This window comes from Apium graveolens, chromosome 10, assembly GCF_009905375.1.
Source record: "Apium graveolens cultivar Ventura chromosome 10, ASM990537v1, whole genome shotgun sequence".
Taxonomy (NCBI): Eukaryota; Viridiplantae; Streptophyta; class Magnoliopsida; order Apiales; family Apiaceae; genus Apium; species Apium graveolens.
This window is the reverse complement of record NC_133656.1, coordinates 188444506-188468068: the sequence shown is the minus strand read 5'-3', so window position 1 is coordinate 188468068 and position 23563 is coordinate 188444506. Positions and strand designations below refer to the sequence as shown.

Genomic DNA, 23563 nt, shown 5'->3' with positions numbered 1-23563 from the left:
GTAAGTTGCGATTGCTGAGAAGCTTGATTTGTCAGAAGTTGATCAATCTGAGCTTGTTGCTTCTCTTGAGTTTTCTCAATATAAGCAACCCTGTCAATGGTAGGTTGGAAGAACTTTTTCTTATCAAGTTTCCAAACTTGTTCCTGTTTAATAAAGTTCTCCTGAATCTTGTGTAGCTCTGCATGAGTGTTGGAATGAAGACCTTGTAGATGTTTAGTACTCAATGCAGTGACTCTAAGCTGGATTTTAAAATCATCAGAATGTAACATTTCATCAGCTTTAGTCAAGTGCTCAGCAAGATGTAAAGCATTTGGAACACATGAAACTGAGTTCTATTCCTTAGTCCACTCCTGACCTGCAGGAGTTTCACTCCAAGGTACTGGTGCATCCCTGATAACAAACTCCTTTAGCAGTTCAGACTTAGGAAGAGTCAGTGGAGGAGTATGTCCTGAAGGACCTGCTTCATCAGCATCTACAGTTGTAGCAGCTTCACCAGTATCTCCAACATTTGCAGCATCAGAACTTAAAGAATCAGTATCTTCTGATAAGACAACTGTATGAGTAGCAATGGAGGCTTCAACATCCTCTAATTGCTGATCTGATACTAAGTTCTGATCAACAGCCATATCTTGATGCTCACCTAAAATCTGATCATCATCTTGATGCAGAGAAGGTGTTAGTGATAACTCAGAAGTTTGAACAGCATCAGTAACAGGTGTTGTGGAAGGATTATTTGCTGTTGGAGCTTCTAAGAAAAGTATTTCAGGCACAACCAAGTTCTGAATATCAATTTCAGCACTTATGCCTGGATCAACAAGAGATATAGAAGGTGAATTAGCCTTGTCAGATACAGGTTCCTGAGATGGAGTTGATGGAGAAGAAGTGACTGGAGCAAATTCCTTGTCTTGTGAGATCAGAGATTCCTGATCCCCTTCCTTAGCTGCTTCCTCCTCATCATCTGAAACTGACCTCTGTGCCCTCTGTTTCTTGTACTTCCTTGTTGATTTGGATTCCTTGGGAGTTGCAGGAACCGTCATACGTCTAAGCCTCTTGAGAAGCCTAGAACCCCCAATTGCAGAATCCTTCTGAGAAGTTGCCTTCTCAGCTTCATCTATCATAGGTTCTGAAGAGGGAATCTGATCCTCAGAATCTGATTCATCTCTCAAAGTAATCCTCCTCTTCTTCTGAGATGTTTGAGGAACAGTCTTTGTTCTCTTTGGCTTAGAGGATGTAGGCTTCACAGTAGGTGCTGAAGAAGAAGGTTGAGCAGTCTGTGAAGTGGAGAGATAGGATTTGAGATAAGTTCTGAGGGTAGGTTGAGTAGAATGAGAGGTAGGGACTGAGGTTGATGGATTTTGGTTATGGTGAGTTGGTTGAACATTTGAGTAAACAGATTTGTAAGTAGCAGGATCAGCAGTTACCAGAATCTGTTTCACAGACTGAGGAATCTGTAATTGTCTCACCATTGATTTCTTTGTGTCAGCATTTATCAGGTCGTTAAAGTACCTTTTTGCAACCTTAAAAGGTGGGGTTTGAGTGCTGACTAACTGGGGTTCAGCAGTACAATACGTATAAATAAGTTGACAGAATCTAGCAAAATAAACAACATCTCGATCCTCTGTCATCCTATCCCCAATAAAACCAATTATTCCAGTTGCAAAATCAAAATGAGTTTGATGGATAATAGCATACCCGATGTGCTGACTCAGAATTGGGATGGCATCAAAATTTGAACACTTGTTGCCAAAAGCCTTGGTGATGCAATCGAAGAAGAAACTCCATTCTCTTCTGATATTAGCCCGTTTCAACTGTCCAAGTTTCGTCAGACTCTTTTCATATCCCAAATCAGTCATTAACCCCCGATGGTCTGATTCCTCTGGTATAGAGAAGGTACAATCTTCTGGAAGATGTAATGCTCTTCGTACTGTACCAGGAGTGACTATATAGGATGAGTCACCAACTTGGAAGATAATACTGGGAGTTCCTCGTTTACCACCATCATCATAAACTCCAGTCCTCCAGAACCGCAGAACTTGTTGACTTGAAAATAATTCAGGCTGAGCTAAGGCGTACCCAATCTCACTATGTGCAAGAAGATCTTGCACAAAATGCAATTCAGATGGAGATTCAGCATGATCAAGAATTGCAGCATAGTTGTTTGGAACAAACTTTGCTCCATCAATGATTAAATCCTTTGGTGCCATGTGAAAAAATATTGAAATTCAAGTATGCCTGTTAGGTGTGTGAGATAATGTCGTTGGACACCTGTCAGACATGCAGTAATAACGGATAGTTACTGGGCTCGAGAAAACAGGAATGATTACTTATCCAGTTGCCTTGATTCAAGGAAAAACCATTTCAGTTATCAAGAGACACAGGTTTAATTCAAAATTGAAACCGTTAGCACTGATTGAATTGTTTTTCACTGCAACATTAATATTCTGAAAATGAATCATGTTAAAAATGACCGAGATAATTTCGATGAATAAGTGCTGACAAAGAATCAGAACTTAAATAAAGACAAAATTTAAATGGTCATCAGAATATCAAGCAGGATTTAACAACACAGATAAAATAACTCAGAGACAAAATCTTGAAGTAAAAACAGTTTTCATTAATATATCAAGTCAATACATATATGAAATAGAAATTACATCAATACAAGATTTTCCCTAAGCTTCTAATCCTAACGTCAACAGCTTTAGTCCTAGCTAAGAAGCCTGACAAAGCTGAGGATGAAGAAGAACAGGAAGAAGATGAGATTAAGTCATCCTCCTCTTCCTATCTTCGACAAACAAGATAGCGAGTCGAATGATTCGCTCTTGCTGACGGATAGCTTCCCGCCTTTCCTCCTCCAGGCGCTCCAGATGGCGATGGTAATCCATCTCGAAGAATAGAAGGTGAGCCAGCACCTCCTGTGGGACAGAGTCCCAGATCTCCTCAGGAATGGCTGTTATATGCCACTCCTGCTGCCACTCGGCACAACTGAGCTCCATTGTGAAGGTTTGTGTGTTCAAAAACATGTTGTATCGAACCATTGTGTTTTTGACAGAAGAAGGAGGATAAGTGTGTGAGAAGAATGTGATGGAAAGACTGATGTGAAGTGGTTGCATATATAGGCAAGAGAATGCCAAGAGACACAAAGATATTGAATGCAGACAGGTAGAATTAATTCTACCTCGTCTCCCTAGACTTTGAAAAAGAATAACAGTCATTGGAAAAGGAATGTACACATGTAACAAGAGTGAACTGTTCAAGGACGAGTGCCATTATGTTTTAACCATAGACTATTAATCTTCCACTTCAACATTTCGAAATTAACATTTTGATAAGAGAGGTTTATCAGCACTTAGTACATTCAGCAGTTTTACTAGAATCAGAACTTAAACAGATGAGTAGCATTATTCTAATTTGTGACTTAGTAATAAGATATACAAAGTAAACTTAACTAAGCTCAGTTATCAGAATTTGCTTGTGTCATAAGATTTCCACAGAAATAATTACTTCTTTCATGGGATCATTTGTTTATTGAAGACTAGTAGGTCAGTATCTAGCACAGTTATCCTCATAGGATTGAATAGTTACTGAAACAGACATATCACTTCATATGAATGATGAAATTTCTGTGGTGGTCTATGTTATTTTAGATCAACAGTCATTGTGTCACTTTTGCACAAATTCTGAGGACAAGTTCTAGTTACACGTTCTGATGATTAAGTTCTGACGTTCATAACTAAGAACTTGTATGAGTATTTACTAAGATAGATATTCCTTGTTCGAGTTAAGACATTATGTTCTGATGACTGTTAAGTTCTGGTATAGGTCTAAGTTCTGATTTTTCAGTCTAACCCTTTACTTGACTTATCTGTGAGTAAAATTTGGTAACAGTCTCAGATTAATTTCGAAATGTTGAAGTGGAAGATTAATAGTCTATGGTTAAAACATAATGGCACTCGTCCTTGAACAGTTCACTCTTGTTACATGTGTACATTCCTTTTCCAATGACTGTTATTCTTTTTCAAAGTCTAGGGAGACGAGGTAGAATTAATTCTACCTGTCTGCATTCAATATCTTTGTGTCTCTTGGCATTCTCTTGCCTATATATGCAACCACTTCACATCAGTCTTTCCATCACATTCTTCTCACACACTTATCCTCCTTCTTCTGTCAAAAACACAATGGTTCGATACAACATGTTTTTGAACACACAAACCTTCACAATGGAGCTCAGTTGTGCCGAGTGGCAGCAGGAGTGGCATATAACAGCCATTCCTGAGGAGATCTGGGACTCTGTCCCACAGGAGGTGCTGGCTCACCTTCTATTCTTCGAGATGGATTACCATCGCCATCTGGAGCGCCTGGAGGAGGAAAGGCGGGAAGCTATCCGTCAGCAAGAGCGAATCATTCGACTCGCTATCTTGTTTGTCGAAGATAGGAAGAGGAGGATGACTTAATCTCGTCTTCTTCCTGTTCTTCTTCATCCTCAGCTTTGTCAGGCTTCTTAGCTAGGACTAAAGCTGTTGACGTTAGGATTAGAAGCTTAGGAAAAATCTTGTACTGATGTAATTTCTATTTCATATATGTATTGACTTGATATATTAATGAAAACTGTTTTTACTTCAAGATTTTGTCTCTGAGTTATTTTATCTGTAGTGTTAAATCCTGCTTGATATTCTGATGACCATTTAAATTTTGTCTTTATTTAAGTTCTGATTCTTTGTCAGCACTTATTCATCGAAATTATCTCGGTCATTTTTAACATGATTCATTTTCAGAATATTAATGTTGCAGTGAAAAACAATTCAATCAGTGCTAACGGTTTCAATTTTGAATTAAACCTGTGTCTCTTGATAACTGAAATGGTTTTTCCTTGAATCAAGGCAACTGGATAAGTAATCATTCCTGTTTTCTCGAGCCCAGTAACTATCCGTTATTACTGCATGTCTGACAGGTGTCCAACGGTAACATTTTTCTTCGAGTATAAGAACAACAGAGAGAAGATTTCTTTAATCTTTTACTTTCTTTATACTTTATCTCTCTTCTTACTTTTACTCTCTTTCTCATTCTTTCTCACGTTGGTTTTTCATACAGACATTATCTCACACACCTAACAGGCATACTTGAATTTCAATATTTTTTCACATGGCACCAAAGGATTTAATCATTGATGGAGCAAAGTTTGTTCCAAACAACTATGCTGCAATTCTTGATCATGCTGAAGCTCCATCTGAATTGCATTTTGTGCAAGATCTTCTTGCACATAGTGAGGTTGGGTACGCCTTAACTCAGCCTGAATTATTTTCAAGTCAACAAGTTCTGCGGTTCTGGAGGACTGGAGTTTATGATGATGGTGGTAAACGAGGAACTCCCAGTATTATCTTCCAAGTGGGTGACTCATCCTATGTAGTCACTCCTGGTACAGTACGAAGAGCATTACATCTTCCAGAAGATTGTACCTTCTCTATACCAGAGGAATCAGACCTTCGGGGGTTAATGACTGATTTGGGATATGAAAAGAGTCTGACGAAACTTGGACAGTTGAAACGGGCTAATATCAGAAGAGAATGGAGTTTCTTCTTCGATTGCATCACCAAGGCTTTTGGCAACAAGTGTTCAAATTTTGATGCCATCCCAATTCTGAGTCAGCACATCGGGTATGCTATTATCCATCAAACTCATTTTGATTTTGCAACTGGAATAATTGGTTTTATTGGGGATAGGATGACAGAGGATCGAGATGTTGTTTATTTTGCTAGATTCTGTCAACTTATTTATACGTATTGTACAGCTGAACCCCAGTTAGTCAGCACTCAAACCCCACCTTTTAAGGTTGCAAAAAGGTACTTTAACGACCTGATAAATGCTGACACAAAGAAATCAATGGTGAGACAATTACAGATTCCTCAGTCTGTGAAACAGATTCTGGTAAATGCTGATCCTGCTACTTACAAATCTGTTTACTCAAATGTTCAACCAACTCACCATAACCAAAATCCATCAACCTCAGTCCCTACCTCTCATTCTACTCAACCTACCCTCAGAACTTATCTCAAATCCTATCTCTCCACTTCACAGACTGCTCAACCTTCTTCTTCAGCACCTACTGTGAAGCCTACATCCTCTAAGCCAAAGAGAACAAAGACTGTTCCTCAAACATCTCAGAAGAAGAGGAGAATTACTTTGAGAGATGAATCAGATTCTGAGGATCAGATTCCCTCTTCAGAACCTATGATAGATGAAGCTGAGAAGGCAACTTCTCAGAAGGATTCTGCAATTGGGGGTTCTAGGCTTCTCAAGAGGCTTAGACGTATGACGGTTCCTGCAACTCCCAAGGAATCCAAATCAACAAGGAAGTACAAGAAACAGAGGGCACAGAGGCCAGTTTCAGATGATGAGGAGGAAGCAGCTAAGGAAGGGGATCAGGAATCTCTGATCTCACAAGACAAGGAATTTGCTCCAGTCACTTCTTCTCCATCAACTCCATCTCAGGAACCTGTATCTGACAAGGCTAATTCACCTTCTATATCTCTTGTTGATCCAGGCACAAGTGCTGAAATTGATATTCAGAACTTGGTTGTGCCTGAAATACTTTTCTTAGAAGCTCCAACAGCAAATAATCCTTCCACAACACCTGTTACTGATGCTGTTCAAACTCCTGAGTTATCACTAACACCTTCTCTGCATCAAGATGATGATCAGATTTTAGGTGAGCATCAGGATATGGCTGTTGATCAGAACTTAGTATCAGATCAGCAATTAGAGGATGTTGAAGCCTCCATTGCTACTCATACAGTTGTCTTATCAGAAGATACTGATTCTTTAAGTTCTGATGCTGCAAATGTTGGAGATACTGGTGAAGCTGCTACAACTGTAGATGCTGATGAAACAGGTCCTTCAGGACATACTCCTCCACTGACTCTTCCTAAGTCTGAACTGCTAAAGGAGTTTGTTATCAGGGATGCACCAGTACCTTGGAGTGAAACTCCTGCAGGTCAGGAGTGGACTAAGGAATGGAACTCAGTTTCATGTGTTCCAAATGCTTTACATCTTGCTGAGCACTTGACTAAAGCTGATGAAATGTTACATTCTGATGATTTTAAAATCCAGCTTAGAGTCACTGCATTGAGTACTAAACATCTACAAGGTCTTCATTCCAACACTCATGCAGAGCTACACAAGATTCAGGAGAACTTTATTAAACAGGAACAAGTTTGGAAACTTGATAAGAAAAAGTTCTTCCAACCTACCATTGACAGGGTTGCTTATATTGAGAAAACTCAAGAGAAGCAACAAGCTCAGATTGATCAACTTCTGACAAATCAAGCTTCTCAGCAATCGCAACTTACTGAAATCCAGACCTCAGTGGAACTACTTATCTCTCTTTTATTACCTGCTGATGCCAAAAAGGGGGAGAAGGTAATTAAGTCCAAATGCAAAACCAACAAGTCACTGCAAGGAAAGGATGATGGAAAAGATGACCAAGGAAACTCTGGAATGGGTGGTGGTCATAGTCAAGGTAGAAGGTTTACATCAAGACAAGCTAGTCACAGAACAAGTTCTGATACTGGGAAAAGAATAAGTTCTGCTGCTGGTAAAAGGATAAGTTCTGATGAACTTCTAGATCTTGATGAGGAAATGTCAAGACAGTTATTTCTTCAAGAAAATCCAGGGATGGACTTGGAAAGTTTAAAGGAAGAAGAAGCCAGACTTAAATCAGAGAAAGTCACATCTAAATCTGAAGCTTCTGGTAAAAAGTTACTTCCAAAACCTAAAGGCATTGTGATCAAAGAAAGGATACATACTGAAGAAACTTTGGCTAGATCACAACCACAGATAGATCCAAGATCCAAGGGTAAAGAAAAGGTTGGTGAACCTATCAAGCCTTATGTACCTCCTGAGGAAGAAGAAATTACTGATGGAAAAGATATTCTTGCTCTGACTTCAAGAAAAGTTCTTAAAACAACCTCTGACATGGCTCAAGTTGTTCAGAGTCAAGAAATTGTAAGTTCTGATATTCAGAAGAAGCAAGTAACCTCTGACAGTGCTCAAGTTAACTTGATATCAGAAAATAAATCTAAAACACTCCTACCAGGATTCACTAAAGCAAAACAGACTCAATCTTTGAAGACTACTTCAAGTGGTTTTGAAGCAAGAGTAGTTACTGGAAAGGAAGCTAGAGATAAAACTGGATTGGGAAGTGCTGATGAAAGAAGAGTACACAACACTACCGATGATCCAACTTCCTTGAGTGAACCAGGTATTGGAGCAACTCCTGAGAGATTAAATCAACTAGAATATGTACAGATGGTTTACCATACCTTCTTGAAAAAATACATCATGTTGTATTTCATGACAGATGGTAGGGTTTATCATATAAGACAAAATGCCATTCCATTGAAGTATTTTGAAGAATTGGAGCATGTATTATTCTTACTTCAAGTGGATGACAGAATAACAGAGACTGCTGCAAACTACTTAAAGGAACAGATTCAGAGACAGAAAAGACTTTATTCTGTTAAGTCTGACAGCAGATATGTTCCAAAGTACAGAAATCACAATGGTGATATTGTTGATATGAAGCCTAATACTGCACAGATCAGAACATATCTTGGTATTAAGGGGCTTGAATTCAATCTAGAGTCTAATAAAGCTTATGTCATAAGACTAGATCGGGAGTTGAGAAAAGCAAAGATTAATGATCTCAGAGCTGCAATATTTCAAACTGGTGAAGATACTGTAGAGCTTAAAGATGTCAAACGGAGAATGATTGATGAACTCAGATATGCTGAGAAATGTTTGTTGAAGAATTATCTCAGAACAACTCCTGACATCAGAGAGATCAGAAAATGATGAAGCCAAGTCGAAGATCTACAACTGCTTAAATTCTGATATTTATACAGATTGAATTGTTATCAGAAGTTGAATTGGTAAAAACTTTAAGGACTGTAAGTTGTAGTTATCTTGTCTATTTCTCATGCATTTGTACTTAATGTTTTTGACATCATCAAATATCTGTTAAACTTGTATATTTTGTTAATTTACAAGTTGGGGGAGATTGTTAGATATATTTGATAATGTCATGGCTAATATGTTTTATGTTTAGATTTCAGATCTTATTTGAACAGAACAAATCAGTACTTAACTAATCAGTACTTATACTGGAAGTCAGAACTTAAGGGATATCAGTACTTATGTTATCAGGAGATAGATATCAGAACTTAAGTGCTGAAGGACGATCAGATAAGGACAGTAGCTGATTAAAGTTAAGAAGATCAAGATAAACATAAGAAGAGATATGCATGAAGAAGGAATTCCGTGAAGAATGGAATACTTGGAATAGAAGATATCTGATTGATATATTTTAGGAAGCAGAATTATATTCCATATCAATTAGCGATTATCTTGTAACTGTGTAGTATATAAACACAGACATAGGGTTTACACTATAAGTGTTATCATTATCGAGAATATTATTTATTATAACCCTAGCAGCTCTCGTGATATTTTGTTCATCACTGAGAGATAACAGTTCCAGATTGTAACAGAGTTTATTGTTTAAATAAAGTTTGTTTTCTGTTACATAAGTTCTTGAAGTTTGATTTGATTGTAATAAACACTGTATTCACCCCCTCTACAGTGAAAGTGTGACCTAACAAGTGGTATCATATATGTAATTTCTATTTCATATATGTATTGACTTGATATATTAATGAAAACTGTTTTTACTTCAAGATTTTGTCTCTGAGTTATTTTATCTGTGTTGTTAAATCCTGCTTGATATTCTGATGACCATTTAAATTTTGTCTTTATTTAAGTTCTGATTCTTTGTCAGCACTTATTCATCGAAATTATCTCGGTCATTTTTAACATGATTCATTTTCAGAATATTAATGTTGCAGTGAAAAACAATTCAATCAGTGCTAACGGTTTCAATTTTGAATTAAACCTGTGTCTCTTGATAACTGAAATGGTTTTTCCTTGAAACAAGGCAACTGGATAAGTAATCATTCCTGTTTTCTCGAGCCCAGTAACTACCCGTTATTACTGCATGTCTGACAGGTGTCCAACGGTAACATTTTTCTTCGAGTATAAGAACAACAGAGAGAAGATTTCTTTAATCTTTTACTTTCTTTATACTCTTGTTAGGTCACACTTTCACTGTAGAGGGGGTTAGACTGAAAAATCAGAACTTAGACCTATACCAGAACTTAACAGTCATCAGAACATAATGTCTTAACTCGAACAAGGAATATCTATCTTAGTAAATACTCATACAAGTTCTTAGTTATGAACGTCAGAACTTAATCATCAGAACGTGTAACTAGAACTTGTCCTCAGAATTTGTGCAAAAGTGACACAATGACTGTTGATCTAAAATAACATAGACCACCACAGAAATTTCATCATTCATATGGAGTGATGTGTGTGTGCATTAAGCTAAATAACAGACAAAGAGTAAAGTCTGATCTACTTCAGTACATCTTAGAAATAAGTCATAATTAAAATTTTGCTAAAAAGCTGCCATTATCCTGAAACCTAATGATAAATGAGTTCATGCATGAGTTCACCTCTACTGTTTTTGTGCTAATTTTATGCATCTTTTGAAATTCTATTTTACAGAGGCTTCTCAGTGTAAGTGAGTCACGACTGTTTATCAGAATTTATGCTATTATCAGAGTATTTCTCCAGTAATCATAGAGTGTGAAAAGTCACCAAGAAAATATTTTGCTTTTCTAATGCATATTTACTTAATACCAGCAATGCACTTGGGTCGTCCCTTTCACATTTTTACTCTAGATCTCAAAGGAGTACCTGATATTATTCTTTGATTATTGTTCTTCTTCTTTTGATAAGTGAGGTTTATCAGCACTTAGTACATTCAGCAGTTTTACTAGAATCAGAACTTAAACAGATGAGTAGCATTATTCTAATTTGTGACTTAGTAATAAGATATACAAAGTAAACTTAACTAAGCTCAGTTATCAGAATTTGCTTGTGTCATAAGATTTCCACAGAAATAATTACTTCTTTCATGGGATCATTTGTTTATTGAAGACTAGTAGGTCAGTATCTAGCACAGTTATCCTCATAGGATTGAATAGTTACTGAAACAGACATATCACTTATCAGAGTTTAGAAACATATATCAGACAACAGTCAGTACTTAAAGACATTTATCAATTAATGCACAGAATATACAAAGAGATTAATTCTGTAAATACTGATCATAAAGTCTGATAACATAGAACAAGTTTAAGCAGATTTAGAGAAAGAACCTGAAATCATTCCAAGTTCATTTACCAATTTTGAAAAGGTAGCTTCACACAGTGGTTTTGTTAAGATATCTGCTACTTGTTGATCTGTGGGAACAAAATGCAATTCCACTGTACCTTCATCCACATGTTCCCTGATAAAATGGTACCTGATGCTGATGTGCTTTGTCATAGAGTGTTGAACTGGATTACCTGTCATAGCAATAGCACTTTGATTATCACAGTAAATAGGGATTTTGAAATACGTTAACCCATAATCTAGTAACTGATTCTTCATCCAGAGAATCTGTGCACAGCAGCTTCCTGCAGCAATATACTCTGCTTCTGCAGTTGATGTGGAAATTGACTTTTGTTTCTTGCTATACCAAGAAACCAACCTGCCTCCAAGAAATTGGCAGCTACCACTTGTGCTTTTCCTGTCAATTTTGCAACCTGCAAAATCTGCATCTGAGTAACCTATTAATTTAAAATCTGATTCTCTAGGATACCATAATCCTAGATCAGCTGTTCCTTTAAGATACTTAAAGATTCTTTTTACAGCTGTTAAGTGAGGTTCTCTTGGATCTGCTTGAAATCTTGCACAAAGACAGGTAGCAAACATGATATCTGGTCTACTAGCAGTTAGATAGAGAAGTGAGCCAATCATACCTCTGTAATCAGTAATATCTACTGAATTACCAGTATCCTTATCCAGTTTTGTTGCAGTGGTCATGGGAGTGGATGCACTTGAACAGTCTTGCATTCCAAATTTTTTCAGCAAGTTTCTGGTGTACTTAGATTGACAAATAAAAGTTCCTTCTTCACTCTGCTTGACTTGAAGGCCCAGAAAATAACTAAGTTCTCCCATCATACTCATCTGATATCTTGACTGCATTAGGTTGGCAAACTTTTTGCAAAGTTTGTCATTTGGAGACCCAAAAATAATATCATCAACATAAATCTGGATCAAAAGTAAGTCCTTGCCATGGTTGAGATAGAACAATGTTTTGTCAATAGTTCCTCTGTTGAATCCACTTTCCAGAAGAAACTGAGCTAAAGTCTCATACCATGCTCTAGGAGCTTGCTTAAGTCCATAAAGTGCTTTATCAAGCCTGTAGACATAATCTGGATGTTTGGAATCTACAAAGCCTGGAGGTTGTTCAACATATACTTCCTCTTCCAATTCTCCATTGAGAAAAGCACTTTTCACATCCATTTGAAAGACAGTAAACTTTTTGTGAGCAGCATAAGCCATGAATATCCTTATGGCTTCTAACCTAGCAACTGGAGCAAATGTTTCATCATAGTCAATTCCCTCCTGTTGAGAATATCCTTTTGCAACCAGCCTTGCCTTGTTCCTTACAATTATGCCATCACTGTCAGTTTTGTTTCTGAATACCCACTTTGTACCAACAACCGATCTATTCTTGGGTCTTGGCACTAAGGTCCAGACTTTGTTTCTTTCAAATTCATTCAACTCTTCCTGCATTGCTTGCACCCAATCAGCATCTTGAAGAGTTTCTTCCACTTTCTTTGGCTCAGACTGAGAGAGAAAAGAATTGTAAAGACATTCATTCGAAGTACCTGTTCTAGTTCTGACACCTGCCTCAGGATTTCCAATTATTAAATCAGGTGTATATGATTTTATCCACTTCCTTGCAGATGGAAGATTTTCTCTAGAACTGGATGCTCCCCCATGATTCATGCTGTCTTCGGTTTCATTTTCTGATGCTCCCCCTGAAACTATGCTCTCTGAGTTGGATCCTTCAGTATTTAGATTTTCAGCACTGTCAGTACTTGGCTTATCAGAACTTGACGAATCAGAATTTGAAGAGCCAGATGTATGTTCTGATGCTTCTTGAGATGTGATAATATCTTGAGTATGCTCCCCCTGCATTGGTGCATCTTCCTTTGACGTAGTCACCACAGTTTCAATAACATCAGAGTTTAAGCCATCAGAATTTACAGAATCAGGACTTAGACTGTCAGGACTTGAGGTATCAGAATATGAATCTTCATTTTCAAATCTCAGCTTATCATGATCAATGCAATCTTCAAGTCCAGTGATCTTCTTGTCATCAAAAGAGACATTGATAGATTCCATGACCACTTTTGTTCTCAAATTATAGACTCTGAAGGCTTTTGTAGAAAGTGGATATCCTACAAAGATTCCCTCATCAGCTTTTAGATCAAACTTGGATAGCTGTTCAGGATGAGTCTTGAGAACAAAACACTTACATCCAAATACATGAAAGTATTTGAGATTTGGCTTTTTGTTCTTCACCATCTCATATGGTGTTTTTCCATGCTTGTTAATGAGTGTTGCATTTTGAGTAAAACAAGCAGTCTGCACAGCTTCAGCCCAGAAATAGGTTGGAAGCTTTGCTTCTTCAAGCATTGTTCGTGCAGCTTCAATTAGAGTTCTATTCTTCCTTTCAACAACTCAATTTTGCTGTGGAGTTCCAGGAGCAGAAAATTCCTGCTTTATTCCATGATTTTTGCAGAACTCTTCCATTATCAAATTCTTGAATTCAGTGCCATTATCACTCCTCAAAATTTTCACAGAATCTTTGATCAATTTATCCAGATGTTTGACATGATCAATCAGGATAGATGCAGTTTCACTTTTTGTGTGCAAGAAATACACCCATGTGTATCTGGTGAACTCATCTACTATGACCAACGCATATTTCTTCTTTGCAATAGACATGACATTCACTGGACCAAATAGATCAACATGAAGTAGATAATAAGGCTCAAGAATTGATGATTCAGTCTTGCTCTTGAACGAAGATTTTCTTTGTTTAGCCTTCTGACATGAGTCACAAAGACCATCAGGAACAAACACTGATTTTGGCAGTCCTCTCACAAGATCTTTCTTGATCAGTTCATTTATCTTGTTGAAGTTTAAATGAGAGAGTTTCTTGTGCCAATTCCAGCTTTCTTCAGTTGAGGCTCTACTCACTAAACAGATTGCAGAACCATCAGAACTTGTTGAAAGCTTAGCTTCATAAATGTTACCACGCCTGAATCCCTTCAGAACAATTTTTCCTTTAGATTTACTAACTATTTCACAATGTTCTGCAAAGAAATCAACATGATAACCTCTGTCACAGATTTGACTTATACTCAGTAAGTTGTGTTTAAGTCCTGAGACCAGAGCTACATCTTTAATAATGACATTCCCAAGATTGATATTGCCATATCCCAAAGTTTTTCCAATGTTGCCATCTCCATAAGAAACACTTGGGCCAGCTTTCTCCACAAAGTCTGATAGCAGGGCCTTATTTCCAGTCATATGTCCTGAACATCCACTGTCCAGAACTAAAATATTTTTCCTGTTGCCCTGCAATCAAAAAGACCACTAATTATTAGTTTTAAGGACCCAGACTTGCTTGGATCCTTTGGCCTTTTTAGGTTTGTTAACATTTGCAGCGGATTTAACATCAGATTTTATGTTAACAGTTTTCTTATCAGAACTTATACTAGAAGGAACAACAGAAACTTTCTTTAAAGAAGGTTTTATTTGATAATAATCATAGTACAAACTATGATATTCCTTACAAGTATAAATGGAATGCCATAAACTACCACAATGAAAACAAGGATTTTGTGGTTTGTATCTAACAGACTGACTCTTAACTCCTGACTTTGTAGATAAGGAGTTAATATTCTTATTCTTCCTGCAAAAAGAAGCCAGATGGTTAGAACTTCCACAGTTATGACATGCTTTCCTAGGAGCATCAGGAACAGATTTATAGTTATTGCTTTTATTCACACCTTCCTTTCCATTCCTATTTTTCCTAGGTGATTTTACCTTGTTTGCATTCTTAACATCTTTCAGCTTATGCTTAAGCTGCTTCTTTGTCATTAAGCCTATGTTAACTTCAGCTGTCTTTTCCTGTTTTAGTTTGTCAGAAGCTAATTCCTTTTTAACTTCTGATTTCTCATTTTCGGATTTTTCAGTTACAAACTTAACAGGTTTTAACTTCGGCTTTTGCTTATCAACAGGCTTAATTTCTACAGTTCCTTTTTTATTTTCTCCATAGCCTAAGCCCTCTTTCTAGTTTCCACTGCTTAGCAAATTTTGAGTTGTTTTGCCAGAGTTAGTCCAAGTTCTGATAATCTCTCTCTCCTTTTCTAACTCAGTTTTTAGAGATTCATTCATTTTTAGCACTTCATCCCTAACATAAAAAGCATCATCTCTATCCTACTGAGTTTGATGAAACATGACTAACTCTTTTTCTAAGAAATCATTTCTTTTCCTAAAAGCAAGATTTTCAGAAGTTAATCTTTCACATGTTAAAGTTTGATCTCTATAACTAACAAACATGGTTTTAAGATATCTTCTCAACTCATTAATATCATCAGTATGAAAAGCATAAGTAGTCTGAGGTACCTTTGTTTCAGCAGCTTCAGAACTGCTCTCAGAACTTGATTTATCAGCATTTGCCATCAATGCATAGTTCTCCTCACTTTCAGAGTCTGAGGTGTCTGTCCAGCTTTTCTGCTTTGTGACAAGAGCTTTGCCTTTGTCATTCTTGGTCTTCTTGCAATCAGGAGATATGTGGCCTTTCTCACCACAATTATAACATTTAACATTAGCGTAATCTCCTCTGTCAGACTTTCCTCCTCTTCCTTCAGATCTTCTGAAATTCTTCTTATCAGAACTTATGCCTTTCCTGGAAAACTTCTTTCCCTTCCTGAACTTCCTGTATGCAATCTTTGTGATTCCTTTCACCATAAGAGCACACAGCTTCATCATCTCCTCATCAGCATCAGTTTCAGGCAAGCTTTCAGAATCTGAGTCATCATCACTCTCAGAACTTGATGACTCAGTATCAGATTTTATGATAAGAGCTTTACCCTTATCTTTCTTTGAGGAAGGTGGTTTGGGGGATTCCTCTTCAACCTTGAGAGCAACTGTCCTTGACTTTCCTCCTTTCCTCTTGCTTCTTTGTTCCATCTCAAGTTCATGAGTCTTGAGCATTCCATAGATTTCATCAAGAGTTGTTTCATCAAGATTGTAGTTGTCTCTTATTGTTGTTGCCTTCAAATCCCAACATTCAGGAAGAGCTAACAGGAATTTGAGGTTTGTATCTTCAAGATCATACTCCTTATTTACTAATGACAAGTCATTCAAGAGTTTGACAAATCTATCATATACATCAGTCAATGACTCATTAGTCCTAGAGTCAAAGTGTTCATACTCTTGAGTGAGTATTGTCTTCCTGTTCTTCTTAACTGTTTCAGTTCCTTGACACCTTGTCTCCAGTGCATCCCATATCTCCTTAGCAGTCTTGCAGTTGATTACCCTGTTTGACATTACATTATCAATGGCACTATGCAATAAGTGACGTACCTTGGCATCCTTAGCAATAGATGCTATATCTTCAGCAGTGTAATCATTCTTTTCCTTTGGTACGGTCATTGCTGCTTCACCTGCAACTACAACAGCGAGCTTGGTAGGTTTGTGAGGCCCTTCCTTGATTCTATCAAGGTATTCTGGATCTGTTGCTTCCAGAAACATGGTCATCCTTACCTTCCATATGGGATATTCAGATGGTCTCAATATGGGAACTCTGATAGTCTCATATCGACTCTGAGTTGATGTCTTTGATGATTCCTCAGTTTTGGTAGGCTTAGTTGGAGTTTCTGTGTCAGACATGATTGTGTTTGGATCTTTAACTGTATGTGTGTTAACAGATAGCTCTGATACCACTTGTTAGGTCACACTTTCACTGTAGAGGGGGTGAATACAGTGTTTATTACAATCAAATCAAACTTCAAGAACTTATGTAACAGAAAACAAACTTTATTTAAACAATAAACTCTGTTATAATCTGGAACTGTTATCTCTCAGTGATGAACAAAATATCACGAGAGCTGCTAGGGTTATAATAAATAATATTCTCGATAATGATAACACTTATAGTGTAAACCCTATGTCTGTGTTTATATACTACACAGTTACAAGATAATCGCTAATTGATATGGAATATAATTCTGCTTCCTAAAATATATCAATCAGATATCTTCTATTCCAAGTATTCCATTCTTCACGGAATTCCTTCTTCATGCATATCTCTTCTTATGTTTATCTTGATCTTCTTAACTTTAATCAGCTACTGTCCTTATCTGATCGTCCTTCAGCACTTAAGTTCTGATATCTATCTCCTGATAACATAAGTACTGATATCCCTTAAGTTCTGACTTCCAGTATAAGTACTGATCAGTTAAGTACTGATTTGTTCTGTTCAAATAAGATCTGAAATCTAAACATAAAACATATTAGCCATGACATTATCAAATATATCTAACAAAGCCTTTTACTGTGGTTACCTTATTAGCCTTTCCTCGTGCCTACGCAAAGGACCTGTAGTCTGTTGCAAATTAATAATAGAATAATATAAATTATTCACAATATATACACTAAATAGTTACAAGCTTGGATTACATATTTTAATTCCTAATGATGGTTACATGTTAAAAAATGTACATATTTTTGGTCTAAAATAAGTGTCAAAATCTGGTAGTCGAGTGTCCTACATGGATACTCAAGGAAAATTGAAAAGTCCGAGTAACATGTACTCCTGTTCCTTTTCATTGTATTAAAAAATACATCTAAACAAACAGAAAAAGTGCTACCGGAGAAAGTCGAAACACAAAACACAGAATCTACGAACATATTTTATATTACTCCTGTTGCATTTATTTAATGGAAAGGAAAAGGAAAGTAGAGATTGATTTAGCAGGACATGTATAACAAACACAAGCACACTTCTGGAGAATGTGAAAACAAAATGCAAACTCTACCAACAGAGTTTATGATGTGGCTGATGCTGCTTCTTTCCAAATATGAAAGATATGATGGGTCCGAACATCTAATCTTGTATTACCATATGCTTCATTTGAACAAACTGAAAACAATCCCTCTGTAATTTGGAGGGGGGCATGCAAGTAGATAATTTAACCGTTAGTATTGTGAAACCACTCATGCTCGTCGTTCTCGTTACCGTTAATATACCAAACTCAAGTTGTCTAAAGCCAACAATTTTTTTTAGTTTTTGGTGTTCCTTATAAGTTCATTTGTATGTAGTACTATACTAGTATCAGTGTGTGTATGACCATGGATACGAGAAGCCTCAGCTTTTCCTTTTATTAGGGTGGAATCACCTCATCAGACATTGCTACGAAAGCTCTAGAAGCAAAACGTGCTAAAATAGTTGGACAAGCTTTGGCTGGTGTACCCTTATGGCAGCTAGGCGCAGAGAGTAGACATCCAGGAGTACCTTACATTGTTTTTCCTGGTGATTTTGACTTCGTATATTATCTCCATACCAGTCATGTTCTTATATTTCTTCTGTTTGATTTCTTATTGATTCTTTATCTTTATTAGGAAATGTGGGTGATAATAAAGCTCTGGCTGATGTTGTTAAATTTTGGGCTCGTCCAATCCGATCATCAACAAAGCAGCTGCTTCTTGTAAGACCAATAAGAAAAAATAATTGAGTATTCATCTTTACAATTTGGTATTTATTATCATGTGCATAAAGAATGCAGAAAAAGGCAAATATGCCATCGGGGCATTCAATGTTTATAATTTGGAAGGAATTGAGGCAGTTGTTGCTGCAGCAGAGGAGGAAAGAAGCCCTGCAATTTTACAGGTTCCAACCTATTTTTTTTGTTTTCCATTTCAAATGTCGCTGAGCTGTGGTTCATATTACATGCTCGGTTATCTGTAATTCATAGGAAAAATATTCTTTTTTTTTTGTAAAAGGCTTTAGTTTTTTCCCGTGCATACTAATTTAATTAGATGCCATTTCTTGACAATATTCGGCAGCTTTAAAGTTTGTCTTCCGAAACTCAATGGGGCGGGTTCGGGGCAGGGATCGCTATTCCCATACCCGCCCCCTATAAAAAAAATTTGCCTCATACCCGCCCCGTTCCCTGCGGGGATTTTTAATATATTCCCATCCCTCCCAAACGGGGCAAAAATTAATCCCCACCCCGCCCCATCACCCCGTTTAATAATTATTTTTTTAAAAAAAATCAATTATAATATTATTTTTATAATATATTATATAACGTTAGAAGAAAGGCATAGATAATTTGAAACACACTATGCAATATATTTATTATATTATGTATATAACTGAAATAAATAAATTATAGTTTATTCTACACTTTAAATATATTTTACTACAAGATATAAAATATTATATTATGTTATAAAATATATATCCTTTATATTCGGGGCGGGGCGGGGCGGGGCGGGGCGGGGCGGGTTTTCCCCGCGGCGATAATATAAATACCATACCCGCCCCATATTTAAACGGGGTAAAATTTTGATCCCCGTCACTGCCCCATTCCCAATATAAGCGGGGCGGGGCGGGGCGGGGCGGCCCCATTTGGATCAGGTTGGGGCGGGTTCACCATTTTCCTTGCCTCGTTGAGAAGCCTACCTCTTCCCAGGTTAATGACGGCAAGAAAGCTAGTTCTAATAAATAAATAAGATTATCAAATTAAATTGTAAATAGAAGTGGTTCTTTGATCAAACTTGGACAGGTTGGTACTTTAAATTGGTAAAAAAATAGATTTGATACTAATAAACTCTAAAATAGATCTTTAAATTATAAAAAAAATAGATTTGATACTAATAAACCCTAAAATAGATTTTATACTTTAATTAGACTCTGGAGTGAGATCATCTCCTACATGTTGAGGGTTGCTCCAGTCACTTGATGAAGTGATACGCCAACATATATTTCTAGCTATATTTGAACCTTACCTTACTATGAGGTAGGAACTTTTCTTTTGTTTCAGTTACAAGGCCTAGGCCATGATATTTATAGAGTTTGGAAGCAACCGTTCTTGAGTGTTTTCTATTTTACGATTGTATGCAAGGACTAAGGTTCTTCACAGGTCTATGGTTCTATAATGACCATTTAATTTGGCTCCATTTGCATTTCTTGTGTTTTCTTAGTCGGGTCACATATGAAACTGAGAGTAGACAATAGATTTTTTTGCCCCTCTTGGAAGGACGAAAAGAAATGAGTCCCTGAAAATATGGCTACACTGCTCAAACATGTAAATTATTGACTTGATCTGTCAATTATATCCAAAAATTGTGAGCTCATTAAATACTTGCGTGAATTTTGTGGTTCGGGGACATGTGAACTGCTTTTTATCATTGAATGAACAATTGTACTGAAAAGCAGTTCAGTTTTTAAATTTGATAATGATTTTATACTATAGAAGTTTTAGTGACGTTTCAGATGATATTCTAAACCTTATTATGGTTTTCAGATCCATCCAAGTGCCCTGAAGCAAGGAGGGATCCCATTGGTTTCGTGTTGTATTTCTGCTGCCAAAGAAGCTAGGGTGAGTATAAATGTTCATTACATTTATTATAGAGAAAAGTACATGCATCTGGCAAATCGTCCAGACTATTGTAATTGTATGTTGTCATCAACATGATTTTTTCTTCTTTTTTAGAATTTATTCCCCAACCTTTGTCCACTTATTGAAATGTTAGATATCTCTTTGCCAACATGAGGTCCAAAATAAATGTGTCATCAACTTTGTTACTGCTATGCAATATATCACCTATTATAAAAGTTATACATGCCTATAGTAAGTGTTATTTAAGGCAGAAAACCCAAATTTAAAGCGAAAATCGCGAAGCGCCAGTAATGGCACGCCTTTTGACCAAAAAAAATAATCACAAATTTGACAAGAATATAGTACTTAAGATAATCTTAGCACTTAAACATACAAAAGAGCATAAATAAAATGTTTATAATGTCAAAAATGAAGCTTTAATCGATAAGGGACTCTAATTCAAAAGTTTCACGGTCGTCTAACTCAATCTCCGGCTTACTTTTAGATGGAGGCTGGGATTTAGTGACCATTGAGAGACCTATTGATGGAGGCTGATTGTTTGTATGAAACACTTCAGGGTTTTTTTTAGTTTACCCTTCTTCTTTAGAGTATTACTATTTTTTACTGTTATGAGCGCCTTTTAGCGCTTCACGAGTGCCTTTTGGACGATTTCAGAATCGCGCTAAGTCGCTCAATTTCGAATCGCACACCTTGCACCTAATCGCGAAGGGCCATTAATCGCACAATTAATCGCACCTTTAACATACACTGATGCTTATTTGCCCAAAAACATGTATATGTCTGCGTGACAGGTTCCAATTACTGTTCATTTTGATCATGGGAATTCCAAAAAAGAGTTGGTGGAAGTTTTGCAGTGGGTAAGTTTAATTTTTTATTATAAATTACAAATGCATATATATACTCGATGACGGAAAATCGTTCACTCTAATTCTAATGTTCTAAAGAATTTTAGTTCAAATTATTTCAGGAACTTGATTCAGTCATGGTAGATGGGTCAGAACTTAATTTCATAGAGAATATCACATACACAAAATATATTACAAACTTGGCACATGCTAAAGGTATTCTGGTGGAAGCTGAACTAGGAAGATTGTCCGGAACAGAAGATGAATTAACGGTAGAAGATTATGAAGCAAAGCTGACTGATATTGAACAGGTCCTTTTCAAATAGTTACATAATTATAACGAAGATGATGATATGAGTACCAAAATTCTAATTTAGTCAAAACTGCTACTAGTAATTTCATTACCTTATGCTAAACATTTCCAGATACATGATATAGGGCTTTTTTTTCAGGCTCAAGAATTCATTGATGAGACAGGTATTGATGCTTTGGCAGTATGTATTGGAAATGTTCATGGAAAATACCCTGCAAGTGGCCCTAAGCTCCGACTTGATTTGCTCAAGGTTGAGTATATCCTATCTTAATTGTATATTATAGTCACGAAATATGTATCCCACCGGGGCTCATGGTTCATGAATTGAGATTGATTTGATAGTTTTCCCCAGAAAAGATGACCCATCTTTGCAATGCAATTGAGAGTTTGTTTAGAGACTCAAATTCTCCTTAATTTAAAAAACGAATATGCAATTTTAAATTTATTTAGTACTGTGTGAATTTTACATCTACATTGGAAGGAGTTCTCCAATATACACACATAAAAACTATTTTAACCTTATATTTTCTAGAACGAAACTTGCACAGCTTGAATTAGTTATTAAAACTTAATTACTAGTATGAGTTGAATTCCTTCATTTCTGGACTTGATTTATTCTGGATAAGCTAATTCTAATTATGTTTTTCAGGATCTACATGAGTTGTGCTTAAAGAACGAAGTTTGTCTTGTCCTTCACGGAGCTTCTGGATTACCAAAAGATCTTGTCCAGGTATTTCTTACTGACTCCGAGCAACTAAATCTTTTGAAATGTTGGTCTATAGATGCGAAATTGAACCGCACCCGCATATGCATTTGCGTTGAATGGTCAGGAATGTATCAAGTATGGCGTAAGGAAGTTCAATGTAAACACTGAGGTGCGGAAGGCTTACATGGACTCATTGAGCAATCCACATAAAGATCTCGTTCATGTCATGGCATCTGCAAAGGAAGCCATGAAAATTGTAATTGCCGAGAAAATGCATCTCTTCGGTTCAGCTGGGAAAGCATGATAATTTAATATTGGTTCTGGTGAAGCTACGTTTTACTTCTTAGAAGTGTTTTCAGTGACTCTAAGTTGAAATTTAGAAATTAATATGATTAATAGATCATTGAAAAGGATGGGTCGTTCCTACTGATTTGTACGTACTCCATGATGGCCAAAAACATTTATAATATTAAACGAATGCCTTGTACTTCATCATTTTTTAGATTTACAGAATTTCCTTTTTTTTATTGGTTCTATCAGTTACTAGTGTTTGATAAAATTTGTAAATTTCTTTGCTCCTTGATAGCTGTTCTGTCCTCTACCTGTTTATGAATGATCTAGTTACTTTCCAGATTATATATTGTAGATCTGCCTTTATCCCAACTTTAAATCAGAATTCTTGTAAATATAAATGTTTATTATTTATTTTTCATGAAATAGCTTGTAGTGGGGGAGGTTAGGGCACACGTCTGAATTATGTAGAACCTGAACTTCACTAGTGAAGTGGTAGAGGAGGCTTGATTTGGACTCCTAGCTAATGCATATAACTTTTTTTCACTGTTTAGTTTTGTAGTTCTTGGACAAACTAAGGATGCAAAAGTAATCCAAAGTTTGACAAAGGACTAGTAAAGTTATTTGAAGTCGTGCAGTGAAGTGCATTTAGTTATGTTCCGCACATGTTTGTTTATAGCCTGCTTAGTTGCCTGTTTTTTGATATTATGCTATGTGTACGATCCAAACAATAATCTACCTTTGTAGCATA

The 23563-nt window shown here is 36.6% G+C and overlaps 1 protein-coding gene across 6 annotated transcripts in view; it reads left to right on the top strand.

The window, feature by feature from the left end:
• Window positions 1–23060, top strand: part of LOC141693454 (uncharacterized) — a 40228-nt gene extending 17168 nt beyond the window's left edge. For all 6 annotated transcript variants that reach the window (XM_074498552.1, XM_074498554.1, XM_074498553.1 and 3 more), the window contains 9 exons: window positions 18418–18562; window positions 18652–18737; window positions 18809–18919; window positions 20562–20636; window positions 21449–21514; window positions 21625–21813; window positions 21955–22065; window positions 22465–22545; window positions 22646–23060. In XM_074498552.1, the coding sequence (XP_074354653.1) occupies window positions 18418–18562; window positions 18652–18737; window positions 18809–18919; window positions 20562–20636; window positions 21449–21514; window positions 21625–21813; window positions 21955–22065; window positions 22465–22545; window positions 22646–22825 (1044 nt within the window). In that variant the 3' untranslated portion in view covers window positions 22826–23060. The remainder of the gene's footprint in view (window positions 1–18417; window positions 18563–18651; window positions 18738–18808; window positions 18920–20561; window positions 20637–21448; window positions 21515–21624; window positions 21814–21954; window positions 22066–22464; window positions 22546–22645) is intronic.
• The last annotated feature ends 503 nt before the right edge of the window (window positions 23061–23563 follow it).